The sequence below is a fragment of the Pyxicephalus adspersus genome, chromosome 10 (assembly GCF_032062135.1).
Source record: "Pyxicephalus adspersus chromosome 10, UCB_Pads_2.0, whole genome shotgun sequence".
NCBI classification, from domain to species: Eukaryota; Metazoa; Chordata; class Amphibia; order Anura; family Pyxicephalidae; genus Pyxicephalus; species Pyxicephalus adspersus.
In genome coordinates, this window is record NC_092867.1 from 38,263,331 (window position 1) to 38,280,105 (window position 16,775).

The window sequence follows — 16,775 nt, forward strand, 5'->3', positions numbered from 1 at the left end:
GCAACCTTGCCGTACATCAGTTAGGCAAATCTATCCTTTCTTGTATATATATATATACTATTTATAATCTGTAGCCAGCTGTATTTGCAGATTCCTTCATCAAACGGTCTTCACTTATGCAGTATTTGCTTTACAGCCCTGAGCTTTGGGATTAGTAATGAAAACTCAGAGACTTGGGCTATTTTATTCTATAGCACAGTACTTAATTATAACTAATTAGACCTAATTCTCGCAAATACAATACCTGCAAGCAAAAGGGATTCTTATTCCAGTACTTGAAGTAATACAAAGGCAGTGAATTAGTGAGACTGTGCTGAAGGACTCTTATTCACTGAAGTCTATTTTTTCTTTGTTCATTAAGCTTTGTCAATATTCTGACACAGATGGTTAGGCACAAAGCAGAAATATTGTTTACTACATATGTTTTATATGCGGATAAAATGGTCCATCTATTTTGTTTTTATTAATATGATCCTTAACTTGGAGGATTCAAATATTTTTTTGGATTCACAGTGCTGAAAAATATAATGTACAGCACGCAGATCATATATGTGATATTATCCCTAGCATCAACTGACCACAGCATGTGAAGAATCTGGAAAAGGAAGCACCACCTTGAAATATGGCACTGTGGTATTCATTTGTAATTTTTTTTTTTGGTTGAGTCTTCTACATACAAGTTCATATACCCTGGCATTCTGTAGTAGACTGACTAGTAAGGATAGAAATAATAGGATAATAAGGAGTCATGTATATATTTAAGTACACCTAATAAAAATAGTCCTTTTTTAACATATTTGAACAAGCAATCATTAGACTCAGTGTCTACAGATAAAGGGAATATCTTTAAACAAAGTGCTCATTAAACAGATATGGTGTAATTATTCTCAAATTCTATATCAACAAAAAATTATCACTTCTTTCAAGCGTTTTGAAATTAGAATCAGGAGTTCCAGATTAAGTGTCAATAATAAAAATGTCTTTAGGGACTACGCTGCTGGAAATAGTTATTTGAACCTTGTATATTGATCGTCTGGTGATCCCTTTAATAATGGCCTATGTGTTCCCATCATGCCAAGATCAAAAGAACTCCCCAGGGCCATCAGAAATAAGGTTGTAGACACCTATGAGTCAAGCAATGTATATAAGAAGATCACCTAATTACTTGAACTCAGTCATTTCACTGCAGAGAAAATAATCCACAAGTAGGGTAGATTTCAAATGATGTCTAATTTGTCCATAACTGGCTGACGTAAAAAACTTAGGCCAAGAGCTGACAGTCTGATGCTAAAACAAGTCTTCAACAATTCTAAAACTATACTGTGTGATCTGGGGGTAGCTCTTACAACAGTTGGTCAGTGTATGTATCTACATTAAGAGGGATTATACCATTAAAACTAACGAGGACTACGAAGATGGTTTGCAAGGAAAACAATGTGCTGTGCAAAAAGAACATTGAAAAAAGACTACAATTTTCCATTTAACATGTTGGCAAAATTGGCTTTTTGGATGGTGTGGACAGATGACAGTATACCTACTTGGTGAAAAGTGAAGAATGCATTTTAGAAGAAACAACTTTAAGGCATGGTGATAGAAATATTATAGATTGAAGTAACTTTGATGCATTATGGTGCAAGAAGCTTTCAGTCCTTGGAGTTGATTTATTAAAGGTAATTCACACAATTGAAATACCTCTTGTATAAGAGAATTTGCATTTAGCTTAGGGAATTTGGTAAAAAGTCACTTTACAAAGTAAACCCAATCATGTGCAATGATGTGTAGAAAAACAAAAAAAAAAGTCTGACTTTTCTAAGTTCTTTGGGAAATCAAACCCATGGAGTTAAATTAATTCTGCCTTTAAATTCTGTTGATAATGCTTAAAAAAGACCTAACAGTTTCCAGTTTAATAAATGAACATGGGTATACATATTTTTTTCATGACAGAAAAGGTAATGCACAGAAGGTGAGGCATGATGAATGGAATGCAGATTTACAGTTAGAGAAAGAATAACTGAATGCCAGAGTTATGGCATTTTGATTGGCATGACAGTACATTTTTTAAATATGTATTTTTTAATCTATAAACATCATCTTAATATTAATGGTTTTAGGGTTAGCTTGAACCTAAACTCCAGTCTAACATCTAAACACACATATGGAACAGAGGGATGGGAGTTTCATCTGGCACAGCATTTCTAACCCAGTACTGAAATTTACAAGGTTCTGTCATATAGCACAGCTATATCTTCTCTGGTGCCATAAGTAACACTTGCAGGTCTTGTCACCAGAGAATCAGCAGATAGATGAGCTAATCTCTGTCACTAGGCTCAGATCAAGTTTAAAATAATATAAATAAAAAAAACACATAAAGAAAAAAACCCTCACCCTCATATACATATAAACATAAACCCACACGTCAACCAGAACACCAATGAATACAATTGTGCCACACATTGGTTATTGCAGTGCAGCTCATACCAATAATTCTAGAGCAAAAAATTATTCTTTTGATTTGTTATCTATTATTCGGACACCACCTAATTTTTTATATTTTACAAAAAATTGGGGATTGTGTATTATACTGAAGACTACAGATTTAATAAACAAAAGCATACATTTTAGGTATCTACGAAAATATATAATATTTTAAAGTATTAATGTAAAAAACGTAATTTTTTGTGTGAAAAAAGACTCTAACTTGGTGCTTTGGGTTTGGCTAGGTGTCCATGGCTGGCTTCTGGTTAAATAGTATTGGCCAACATTTAAATGTTTAAAAAAAAATAAAAATCAGAAAGATAATCAAATTTTTTAACGCGGACCTATTATGTCATTTTTTTAAGTTTGAAGGGGAGGCCAGTGATACATACGTCATGAGTTCAGACATGCAGAGGAGCTCTCCTGCAATATAAAAAAAGTGCCGATCTCATCCATGCACAGGGAGATTGGCACACATTTTTTTACATTTTCAGAAAGGCGCTTCATCTGATCTTACACCTGCACATTGCTACATCAGGTGTGTTCTGGAGAAGATGGAAGAAGGTGGTGGTGCCTGGTGTCCAGTCTGCACCATGAAAAAGAAGGAAGACGGGACGGTGAAGGACCTACTGGACTAGAATTGGGGAGGGATCGATGGCTTCTACCTATGTAGGCTTCGATTCCTTGGCACCTGGGACGAAGATATTAGGACGACACAGGACCCAATCCAGGAAACCTCCGGAGGGATCAACGAATCTGGGAGGCTAAAGGTTTTTTTCTTCTTCCGCTTCAAGTGCTTTTTGGGTACATTATATTTGTGTCAAACAATCCTACAGTCAAACTCACAATGTGCAAATTTTATTATAAATTTATAAATAAACTGTACCATGTCATTAAGACCCACACCATTTTTCCCCCTGATTTGGTCAGTAGATGAACATGTTAGCAATGACATCTTTATTCCCTTGCAAATTTCCCCTTATTTTCTGTTCTAGTGACGACTAACATTTTTCCTTCACTTTCTGTCCTAATCATTGGTCACCATAACAAATAGAATGAAGTAAAACAAGCTGTCAGTATTGGTGGAGTTTAATAGATGTCAGTGGTGTATTATGGGGCTGTAACATACAGTAGAAGTGGATGTGTTTGGAAAGTTCTTGATCTAAACAAGATTTGGGTTCATGTTTCTACATTTTATCATTTGTACAAATTCTATTCTAGCAATCATTTAAAGAAATGCTCACAGTGTGGGGTAAAAATGAAGTGAGCTACAAATCTAAAACAAATGCTCTGAATGTCCCATTTCTTTCCTAAGGGAGACATTTACAAATAATAAATAACATGAGTTTCTGTTTATTTGACAAATGTTCAGTGCATAGGGAAACACAGAGAAAAACACCAGCATATCAAATCCTGCAGGGGACTCATTACTCATTGGAATGTATTACTAACTTATCAAATATGCAAATGAAGCAGATCCCAGGCAAGTGTGTCATTAAAGAAACACAGATGACTGCTAGGACACAAAGGCCGATGGCTGGGCTAGTGAAATTTTACCACCATCAGATGGGTTTCTTGGTTAGCACTTTAAACAACTCTTGATTGGTCTATATAGTAAATACCCTTGTGTGTTCAATTAAAAACACAAGACAAAGCTAAATATTTAGGGGATCATTTATAAAAGGACAACTCCAGTCGATTGCCAGAAAGTCCTGGCACTCTTTAAGTTGTCCTGATCATAAAAATGGACAACTTTTGGAATGTAGTGGATTTAATCAGTAAACAAAAGCTTACTTCCATACAAGCCACATGACAAGTAAATAAAGTTTAAATAGCAGTGTATTCTTGATGGATGTTTGTTAACCATCGGCATATTCCTAACAAGTGGAGGTTCAGTTGAGGGAGTACTACAACTGACCAGAGACTTGATGTTAATTTCTATGGTATGGCAGATACATTACAGTGCTCAACCCAGAAATTTTTTTAAGCCGGGTGGGAAGAAGTTGTAGGTGGGTGGCAGCCCCTGTATTGTGACCAAACTTTTAGTAACTACCCAAAAACAGCCGGGTGGGTGCTGAAAAGTGCCGGGTGGTGCACCCAGCTAAAAGGGCCTGGGGAGAACCCTGCATTAAGATATGTTTCTAAGGTAAGAAGTTCACGTGGATGGAGGTTCAGTAGTTGTAACTTTGTAACAGTTAAAGGATCCTTGGTGAAGTATTTGTAATGCAAGGTGGAGGGTGTATTTTTATTGAATGGTGCTGTCTGTAGTTGTGTACTTTTATTGTGTAGAGGTTCTGTAGTGGTATAACTCTACAGGACAAAAGTTTGTACTGATTGTAGACCAAGGTATATTTTTGAAGATAAATCAGTAATGTGTTTCTGTTTGTGAAAGGCATAGAAAACTGTGTAATTTAAGGTGGATCAGCAGGTACATGATCCCACTGAATGGGAACTTAGAGGTGAAAGTAATATGTGAATCAAAAAGAGGTATTCCTAGAGAGCCACCAAAAGCCAAAAAACAAGTTTTGTAATGGTAAAGTGGAAAATGACCCATACAATTTTTGGTAAAATTATTTAAAGCCTCCCTAATAGCACATCTTTTATGGTAACCTCAATATGCAAAGGTAGAGAGCTTGGTGACTTGGTAATTGTAATTTGCTACCTGATCTCATTCACTATAGGGATAAACATTTACCCCTACAGCAAGCTAGCGTTGATTAAATGTTTGCCCCAAGTGCTAACTTAAGTTATGGCAGATGGTATTTGAGAGATTCAGCCACTCAACAAATGCCCTGTGTAAATTCCCCTAAGAAAATAAAAAACTAGATGGTTTTCATCAAGACTTTAGGTGTAGATTTGTACAGTAACTAATGTGACATTCACAGCTGGTGCATTTTTAAAACACATGTTTTATTGCACAATGATTGATTCACCTGTAGTGAATATTTAATAAATGTTACATTTACCACTTTATACATATGCCATATAAAAATATCTCCTTGCACAGCTAGAAATGTGTATAATTCTACATTAATTTTGTGTAGCTCCATTATTTGTGTATGTATATATGTACAGTATGTATAAGTATGCCTCTTTAACTCCAAATCTATGTAACTGGCTATTTGTTTAACATCCAGGGTGTCTGTACCTAATTCATACACTTATATATGAAAACAATTTTGGAGCATTCCTTGTGCTTTTAGGGCACACTGGTTATGAAGACAAAGTGGGAATCACTGCTCTTGACACATTCACTTAACTTATTGTTTTAATAACACTGGAAGCAGTCAGACAAAAGGTCTGAGGCTGAACAACGAAGTATCAAATGAATCAAAGATATGTTCGAGATGTTAGAGAAGCATCAAAGAAGCAGTATCAGGGTTAATATAGCAGCACACCAATAAAGAGGAGGACACATGGCCTGTTGCCTCACACAAGAGAAATACTGTTTCTTCATGTTGATTCCATTAGCAGTTTTGTTTCCTGAAAATCAAATTTTGTTAAATAACTAAAACCAAACGCAACCAGTACAGTCCTTCGCTAACCACAAAGACACAAGTGCCAATTAAATAATATGGTAAGAGTCACACGTACCTTTTAACTACCAGGACCAGCCTTACGTTTTTTTGACGGCCTCATTACACAGAATCTACAGTATTTTAGGATCGTGCTTTTGATTTTGTACGTCTATGATAGCACATACCTGTAGAACTTGTTTGTAAAGTTTGTAACTTGTTTACTGCCAGTGACAGAGCGTGCAAATACAATTACCACAAATGTGTATTATAATCCTATAGCTACATGACTTAGGTTTAGTATATAGGGCCTGATTTATTAAAGCTCTCCAAAGCTGGAGAGGATGCACTTTCATCAGTGAAGCTGGATGATCCAGCAAACCCGGAATGGATTTCTTCAAAGTCATTTGCTAGCAAATGTTTTGAATCTTGAACCAGATTCATTTCAGATTTGCTGGATCACCCATCTTCACTGATGAAAGTATATCCTCTCCAGCCTTAGAGAGCTTTAATAAATCAGGCCCATAGTGTTGGACTATTACGTCAATTTATTAGAATCCATTCGAGAAAGACGTAGATAAACAAATACGTGGCAAAGATGCTGGAACCAGCAGGGGAGCTTATAGACATTGAAATGCTGAAAGAAAGGTGATTATCGTGGACTTTATTTCTGTTTTAAAAGTACAACAAAGGTAGGTAGAGATAGAATATATATAAAATAACATTTTTTAGAAATTTGTAGAAAAGTACTTTGTCTCTGAAATACACTCACATATAAAATCTGCATTAACATTCAAGACATATTAAAGTCACTGGATAGGTACAAAATAAAAATAGGGAACCAATATATGCACAAAGTGAAGAAATTGAAACACTGTGATAAATGAAACAGACTTTAGTCTAGAGGTAGTAACCATATACTAATTTTAGAACTTGCACAAAATTACTTTTAATAGTGTTCTTTTCTTCATTTTTGCAAGAAGTATTTTTTTTTTTAATTCAGAATTCAATACAACTTAGAAGTGCTTTTTACTATGTCAGGTTCCAGTAATAAAATGAAATAAAATATCTTATTGTGTGGTAACCACAGGACTATAAGCAATATAAAAAACTTATCAAAAGTTATAAGCAGCCATTTCCAGATACTACAGAACAAATGTATTAGTCATTTCAGTTTCAATTATGTGTTCCAATTGACAGCAATAATACAGAAGAAGCTATCATCTTCCTTAAAACTCAAGACTGAATCACTTTTACCCTAAATAGCAAAACAATAACTGAAGTTACCTGATATTAGGGACTGAGAGTGTTTCATTGGAAACCGTCCTGTGACACCGAAGACACTGGCTGTAAGGACGTTTGATGCTCCACTAAGAATAGCTACACACACCAAAGAAAGAGCAAAAAACTCCATAGTCCATGTAGAGGTGTCCACTTTCACCAGCACTGTGACCAGGATAAAAACAACAAACATGACAAGTAGTGATGACAGTATTCGCACCTGAGAACTAATCCTAAAAAAAAGAAAGAAAAAAAGAATATTATTAATACAGAAAAGATAAATATAATGTCAAATCTAAACAACTATTAGGACAAACACATGACAAAATACAACAACATAATGTAAGAAAAGGTGTAGCAGAAATCCACAAAAAAAATAAAAAAATGATTAAATAATCATCGATATTTAACGGGCTGGCATTTTCCAAACCTATTCATGCACAAAGCCCTACCTGCACTATTTAGAGAGGGATCCACTCCAAGAAACTCCCTCAAACTCGAGCATCACAATACAGGGGCTTCCACCCACCTACAAATTTTTCCCATCCAGCTCAAAAAAAACAATTCTTGGTTGAGCACTGAACTGGTGGGAAGTTATGCAAAATGCCTGTGAGAAGTATTTTTTGCAAAATGAGGCAATACCAGCTTACAGGGTGCTAGGTGCACTTAATTTTTTACACACTACTACTACACTACAGTACAGTAGTGGGGCTGTAAAGATAGAGGGGTCAGGGGGCTTCCCCTTTTAATAATAATAATAAAAAAAAAAACATTTAGAGGAAAAAACAAATTACATTTTGATTCATATAAAATTTTTATCTACCCTTTTACATAAAGTAAATATTTTGGTGATATTATGTGTTATATTTTGGTGACTTTATGTATCGATCTCAATTTAGGAAAAAATCACAAGGTGCCAAATCTGGTGAATATCTCATATAACATTTCTGGTCGTATTTTTCTGACTCTCTCAACTTTGTTAAAACTTCCTTATAATAATGTTGGTTCACTGTTGTTCCTTCTGGAATCCATTCTGCCAAAATGACACCCTTTATGTGAAAAATACAATGGTCATGGCTTTGAATTTGGATTTGCTTTGACACACTTTTTAATTCCTTAGTTATGAAGGGGTTTTCTAGTGCATTGACTGCCGTTTTGTTTCACTATCCGAGTTTAGGATCCAGATTTCGTCACGTAATGACTTTTTGTAAAACATTTGGGTCCACCCCATGTTGCTGCAAAATGTCAATGCAAATTTTCTGGCAACATGCTTTTTATTCAGGTATGAAATTTTACTAAAGATTTTATATTGACGAATTGCTCAACTTATCATGATTTCAACACACGAGGAGAAACACAACTGCATTAAAAAGTCAATGACTACAATATAAACGTCAGAGAGTGCCGTTGTTTGTTGTGCAGCTTTGGACAAGTTTAAACATTCATGACAATGCTCATAATCAGTTCTCATTGCTTTGTTTAAGAGATAGAAACACAGTCCCGGTATTTAATAGACAGACCTTGTATACAGTGCATGTAAAATATTAAAATGTCAGGTTTTTGTGATGTAATAAAATGAGACCCCAATAAATCATTTCAAAACTTTTCCTACCTTTAATGTGACCTATAACCTGTAGAATTTAATTGGAAAACAAACAAGTCTGTTGGGGGGGGGGGGGGGGTAAAAAACTGATAAGCTGGTTGGTAAATGATGGGTAATGCCGAAGGCACACACTGCTTCGAAATCAAGTTCTAGCGGTTTAACCCTTTGTTTTAAATGGCCACATAAGCATAGGAAAAGTTATTATTTGTACACTAAATATGTGTGTGTATGTTTATTATTTATAAAAACATTTTTATTAACTTTTGTGGGGAAAGTTTGGGTGTGTGTACACAGAACACAGACACACATACAAGTCCCCCACATGTCTGTCTGCAGCCAACTTTGGATATCATAATTTGTATAATTTAAAAAAATATTCATGTGCTTTGAAAGCTATTAAAATGTATTTCTAAATAATAATAATGCAGACCATGATACTTTCCCTATGCTTATGTGGCCAGATTCACAGCTTATAAAACAAAGGGTTAAACCACTAGCACCTATTTGTGATTCAGTGTGTGCCTCAGCATAAAATGACATTACCCATCATTTTTGTGACAGCCAATTATACCAGGTAAATAAGTAAAGATCCTTGTTGTTAATGTTGTTTATTTTTCTAGGTGAAGAAAAAGTTTAGCCCCAATCATGAACTGCTATTTTGTTAGGACTGTATTGCTGCCAGTTTGTTATTTTTACCAACCCCCTTCCTCCACAAGGTATGGATATTTATTCTTAGCCGTAATAGCATATATATCGGTGACAGAGAAGAGATGCTAATAACCTCTGTTCAGGGAATAGAGAAACAGGTCTGAGAACTTTCCCATGCCTGCCATCAGTAGGAGATAATTGGATGTCTGTACTGGGTGCAAACTTATAGATCCTGTCTATACGCTTATCAGAAAGGTAAAATAAACACATTAAATAATAGAAGATGAAAAGCTGGTCCATGTTTGGTGATAAACATCTCAACTATTAAGTTTTTCTACAACTCCAAAGTAGCGCTATTGAAGGGGCAGACCAGCTGTTGTTTTATTTATTGAAGATCCATTGACAACATGAGACACCCTGCTCATATAGACTACCCTGCCCACTATTGTGAGCATGAGTGTGAACAGGTCCAATAAAATATTTAGGTTCAAACTTTAATCTGTTGTAGATCCTCCCACAAAAAATGGTTCTTGGTGTACTGTAAGACTTACTTAAATCTGAAGTTTAATATTGAGGTCCTTCCCCTGCATACACAGGCTATTTAAATTTTTGATAAAACCTATTTTCATCAAATGCCCTAATTTCAATGTAGTAACATCATGACAGACTGTATTTTTTGGGAAATGTAGGCAGATTGAGGCAGGAGGCTGATAGGACTCTGTACATAGCTTTCTGAAAAGATCATAGCACCCTGCTTCATTACTTCTCTCAGCCCTAAGACAAGAAGTTGGGTGACTCTTAGGGAAAGTCATGTTTTCATGGGTAGGTGTCAGTCTGGACAAGCGTGTGTCCCTAGCTAGATTGCATTTGAATGCAGACTGTCCATGGTACCTGGCAACTGATTCTGAGCTTCCATTAAAACAGAACTACAAAAATAAAAGAAGAAAAGCACACTTAGGCTACGTACACACATGCAATAGTTCTCGTCCGATAATTGGCTGATATCAGAGGAGAATCTGGCATGTACAGTGCTTGTCGTTTGAACGACATGGTCGATCCATGGATTGCGAATGACTGTAAGGCAAGTGAAGGGGAAAGAGCTCAGCGGGGTGGCGCTCTGTTGTTCTACCCCCTTCCTTCTCTATAGAGCAGAATGGTGCTGTATGTACAGCACTCGTTCATGCATCATGCAGTTGTTTGCTGTTGGAAGTGATCGCAAAAGATCCTTTCCAATGACAACTTTTGCACGTGTGTACGTAGCCTTACCTTTAATCCAGCAGATCCCTCGATGGCCCTGAACCTTTCTGCAATCTGGTCCGCACCTTTCTGGAATTCTTTTTCACCCAGGCACGGAGAAGCGCTGAAATCTTTAGTCTTCCTTTTTGGTCTTCTTGCTACATCACTCGAACTCGCACTAAGAGTGGGTGACGTAGCCCACTGTAAAGGAGAAAAAAAAAGAGCTGATCGCACTGTGCATGCGTGAGATCAGCATCTCTTTCTCCTTGGAAAGAATGCTCTTTCCCAGTGGAAAAAATGCTCCTTCTGGGCATGCCCGAGCAGTCAGAGCCTCCCGGTATGCGCAATGTAGGTATCCTGAAAGCTCTGCACTCCAATTCAGTCTTGATCGCCGCAGCGAATAAAAAAGAAAAATCAATTACATTTCTTACTTTACATAAAAGGGTGGACAACCCTTATATATAAAGTAAAAAAGTTGAGTTTAGGCCCGCATTAAGGAATGGGGGCAGAACAGGACCTTGGGAAAAAGGCTAAATTATATTAGATGCCCTCCAATTAGAATTAAGGCAAGCTCCATCTCACTTGTAGCCCGTGTGAAAAGCTCATGGTGGGAAGTTAAATCAGTGCAAGCCATTTTACTACAAAAAAAGGACAACTACAAATGTACAACTGTGCAAGACTAAAGCAAAGGCTGTAGTTCAGCTTTAACATTTATAGACTAAAGGAAAATCAGCCCTCCCACGTAACCATAATGCATTCAAAACCACGCAAGAAAAACAGCTCATCCCTCTAGCTTAAGTAAATTTACTGAAGATACCCAAAGAGCACACTAAATAGCTTTCTACTATTGTTTATGTAAATTTGACCTTTCAATACAGTTTCTTGCTGTTCAAATATCATTTGTAGAAAATGCTAACAAAATAGATGTTAAAGAAGGCACTGTTTACCTGTTTACCAGGAAGAAATTCAGCATAAGACATGGCACAGACGGTACAGAACTGGCAATGGAAAAGTAACTTTCGAAGTAGTCCTAGAAGAGAAAAAAAATACGAGGCAATTAAAATACAAAAACACAGAGGCATTCGGCATATGTAATATAATTATGATAGGTTAAAGATGCATTTTGGTTATTACAAAAAGGGAAAGTGTTTCACCTGAACCTAAAGCAGCATTTCCAGTTAAAGGTAAAGTGTATATCAGGGCAAAAAAAAAAACATACACAATGCATATCTGTAATACATGCACGCTGCAAGTACAGAAGAATACCTGTCGAGTTCAGCTACTATGTCTGTTGGGGCCTGACATCATACAGCATTTTGTGGACTAAGTTTTTTGCTCTACTCAGTCTGCTCTTCATACTTCTCAAACCTACTTATTCTCCAATCTCCATAAAAGAAAAGATCAATTATTCTGCAGACTCAAAATAAGGAACAGGAGGGCTATCAGCGCTCCTTGAGATAAAAAGGCAAGTGTGCATAGGATGTGATCAACATTATTGTTTCTTTTATTTAGATTTTTCAACACATAGATAGTAATAGATATAAAAAATGCCTTCTATGGTAACCACCATAAATAAATATTGGGTATTGTTAGGGTTTACGTACACTTTTGAGAGAATAGTCACCCTATTCTGCAATCTGTCTCCTTAATGACCTCCACTACTTCTGCAGCATGTCAACCACATAGTCCTGCAAGCTCAAACTACCAGAACCACTGGAAAGCAAAAAATCCTGTACCAGGAGTTTAATAGCACACTTTGAAGGATTTTAATGGCATTATAAAAGTAGAGGCAGGTCAACTGACATGCTTTGTTATAATGATCGTAACTAAAAAGGTGAACAACAAAGTTGTTGGGCTTGCTTTTGAAATGCATCCATTTGCTCATTTGTGACCTGACACAAAAACATGACACTTTTTATTACAGCATTTGACATGTTGACCCGTAGCGCACATGTACTTGAAAAAAAGGTCATGTGAAACAAAGAAATTAAAAAGAACACTTTCCAGTCCTTGCCAACACGGAATAAAATGGCATCTTGCATTCGGTGTTGAGGTGATGGTTCAGTTCCTCAGATGGCGCACAGGGCTGCTCTTGTGGATGAAACAAATAGTCCCAGTTTTGCTCTAGTAGAGCATTTAGCAGGGTGATACCTTCACTAACTGCAGATTTCAATATTTAATCCCAGGATATATTAAATATTTTTCAAGGTTAAACAACTTTTGCACAATTCCTTAGCTTCAACTTTCAAGAAAAAATACTCTTTAAAATAAAGAAAGGAAGAAGAATAGTAAAGGTGAAGTATCTATACCATATAGTAGGTAATTTCATGATGAGGTGGGACTAGCACTGGGGGACACAGTATATAGAACACAAAATAAAATGCTAGCATTGCCTCACATGCCTCTCCACCCAAAATATATTTGAAGTTCTTCCATTTGGGTAAAGTTCAAACTCAACCTAACTTGATTTTTTTATAACTTATAATCTGACCAAAGCTATTTTAGTTATTAGGTATATATATATTATTATTTTATTAAACTACCATGGTTCAAAACTAAGCTATGAAGAAAGTGAACAGTGTCATCTTTTATACCTTTTTTAAATTCCTAACTACCACTGACTTGCATGGGCAAAGCCTTTTAAACCTGCTCTTTTAGTCTTGGTATTGCTGTATTTACAAATTGTTCTATCTATGTATACTAAGTTCAACTCTACTCAGCTCGATGATATGTGAAGTAATACGTTTTCATCTATAGTAACCCCCAGATTTACTTTTATTGCCACTGTGCAGTAAGCTGGACCACAGAAAATGAGATGAAACCCAGCACAACTGGCAAATGGGGTGGCAATAAAGAGCAGAACATGATTCAGCTCTTACAGATCGGAATCCATACTAGGCTGGTGTAGTAGATGAATGTAAAGTGGTTGGCAGAATTATACCGTTAGGCACTGCACAATGGGGAGTCTTTTGTTATGTCACTTACTGTATATGAAGCACATTTAGATTTTCTCTGAACCACAACTAACAGTATTACAGTTTTTGTGTTGGTCTTCACATAACTGGGTAGCTGGGCCCAAAGGAGAATAAAGTCCATAGCATAAGGTGTTGCATTTTTTCTGTACTACAGTGTTATTGATAAATAGGCTCAAAACATACCATGACAAATTGTTTTTTACAGTATGCGTTGTGTCTGCTATGCTGATTTTTAATATATATACTATAGGAAAGAAAGACATCTGGTGTGGGAATTTTTTAAATGATTAAAATGAAATATTTAAACCATTTTGCAAAAAGTCATTTGTTGTGACAATAAAATGAATAGTTACTAGAGCAAAGCTATTAAAATGTATGTTAGGTTTTACAGGGCTTGGAGCAGCTTAATAGTGCCTGTGCACATAAAAAACAACTTTCCAAAGCCCTAAATAACCGCACTAGTAAAATAAAACACATAATGTCAAACATAAAATAATGATGGAACACTGCTCCTGATTGGCTAGGCTATTTCAAAACACAAAATCACAGGTTCTGTGATAAGGCACCGTAAAGGAAGATATAGTTGAGAAAGTGGTGAGGCATGAGACATATTGTATAGCTTGGCTGGGCTGGGTATTTTACCTACTAAATGTCCAATGGATTTACATTTTAAGCCAATCACTTGAACGGTCAGCTACAAAACAGTAGTTTTCCTGGAAAGATGGCAGGTTCAGTCATGTGATTAACCTTTTTCTTGGCAAATCCAAGTTTTAGAGAGTGAAGTATAAAGAAATTTACCTGAAAGACTAAGGCTCTCGTTTTTTAAATCTCTCCAAGACTGGAGAAGATAGACTATCATGGGTAAATCTGGATGATCCAGCAAACCTTTAAAGGGTCTAGTCAAATATTAGCAAATGATTTTATGAACTCCATTCTGGGTTTGCTGGACCACTCATTTCCATTATTAGTAGTTTATCTTCTCCAGTCTTGGAGAGCTTTAAAAAAATCAGGCCCAATAAATCAAAGGTGGACTGACCTTGCAACCTTGATCTTGGCTAATCTACCAACCTTTTTATATTACATTGATTAACAAAAATTAGCCTTTTTTTGAGCATACAAGGGATAATTTTTGTAGTTTATACAAAGATACAAAAAATAGCAGTTAAAGATTGGTAACAAAGAAAATAATTTCCATCCAGTTGGACAAAGTTTCAGTGAGCTTCTATCATCCTTTGACGTATAAAAAGATTGTACATGACAGAAAAGTTTGCAAATATTGTACAAAATCATTTTAGATCAAGGTATGAAATATTATGTGTATACTATTGTAACTATGGGGTGCTACGAAAGACCTGTCATTCTACTACCCAGGGAGATTGCCCCTACTGCTCACAGGGGCAGTCCTATTGGGCGGAGGCTTAATGTGGGTTTAATGTGGGAGGAAGTTGGATTGACTCGGCCGGAAGGTCCTAACCTCTGATCCTAACCAAACAGGATCAGAGGAAGCTCATGCAAGTAATAACACTAATAACAAACATCTTTTTGTGTCTTCTCTTAAGCTAGATGATTGCTTTAGTTTTAAATGGAGTTACAAGTAATTTGTATAACAATATTTTAGGGACTGTACTGCAATAATTGCAATGATTAAATGATCATGGGGCCATGCTGTTATTGCCTTGTCTATAGAGAAAAAGGAAACATGACTTTCACCTTGGGACCACCTCTATTTGAGTTCAAACACCCAATTAAACTAAAAATTGAAGAAGGTATATTCAAATAGCAAATGAATACGTAATTGATTAATCGTAATTGATATTACGATTCAGCTTGTAGTGAAGTGAGAATCAATCTTGTGTAACAAAATTATACCCAAAGTAAGAACAGGTGCTAAACAGCATCCCTGCATTACAGGGAAAACAATGCATCTACATAAGGATGTTGGACTTGTAGTCATAGAAATTAGGTGATTTTAGGACCTCAGTCTGTTAACAGGAAATTAAAAGAGATCATGAGATATCCTGGAGCTGCAGAGCCAACCGGGCACAAGCTACAAATTGGGTTTTCAAACCTGAAAAGCTATTTAATCAGCTGCCATAATCATGTCATAAGAAAACAAATTCCGTTTTACGTGGGTCACACCAGTAGATGGAGCTGTGTCATCATATAAAGTGTGTGACAAACTGTTTCCATAGGAGACAAGATACATGAGTTCCTTGCATACTTACATAAGTACACAGCACCCTCTACTGTTAGCAAACATTAATGCTCAAAGGAAATTTAGGATCAAGTGACCTATCATACCTACAGTGTTCTCCCCTGCCCCTTTTTGCCTGACGTACCATCTGACAATTTTCTGTAACCACCCAGCTGTTTTTGGGTGGTTACTAAAGAGTTGGGTCACAATACAGGAGTTGCCACCCACCTCGATTTTCTTCCCACCCTGCTTATCAATATTTCTGGGTTGAACACTGTACCTAGTTTAAAAGGGCAAAATACATTAACCTGTAAGAAGGGGAAAAGATATATACAGACCATGTCCATGTGATTTTAATATTTCCCCGTTTTAAAATGTATACACCATGGATCTAGTTATTCACATTCATTTTATTGACATTTCTTTTGATTATTGTTTTGAATGTTAATAGTGTCCAACCATTTTCCTGTTTTTTCGTGTAAAAATAAGCACCTTGCTTTATATTTGGATCAGTTTATATTTGAGTTCACATGGTAAGTTCTAAAAGGTAATGCTTTAGAATAACAAACAATTGTCTTAATCAACCCTGAAAGGAAATGACTATAAGGAGCTCAAACAGATTTCTCACTACCCAGCAATCTCAGTGAGACATCTACTTGTCTATAGCCAGCCAACTCCCAATCAATCTGTTCACTTTTAGTCTAATGACAAAGAAACTTTCCCTGTTCTGTGAACAAGAAGTATGCCTGAATCCAAACAGGTGCTGCTTCCAAACACCATCTGATATGTCACATTCCCCCTATAGTAAAGTATTGTTCACTCTGAGGTGAAAGAAACCAGCATAAAAA

At 36.2% G+C, this 16,775-nt stretch overlaps 1 protein-coding gene across 1 annotated transcript in view; it reads right to left on the bottom strand.

Moving 5' to 3' along the window:
• SLC29A3 (solute carrier family 29 member 3) overlaps window positions 1–16,775 on the bottom strand; it is a 34,593-nt gene that overhangs the window by 6,416 nt on the left and 11,402 nt on the right. The window contains exons 3-4 of the mRNA XM_072424213.1: window positions 11,706–11,788; window positions 7,278–7,504 (exon numbers count right to left, since the gene is read on the bottom strand). Of these exons, the coding sequence (XP_072280314.1) occupies window positions 7,278–7,504; window positions 11,706–11,788 (310 nt within the window). The remainder of the gene's footprint in view (window positions 1–7,277; window positions 7,505–11,705; window positions 11,789–16,775) is intronic.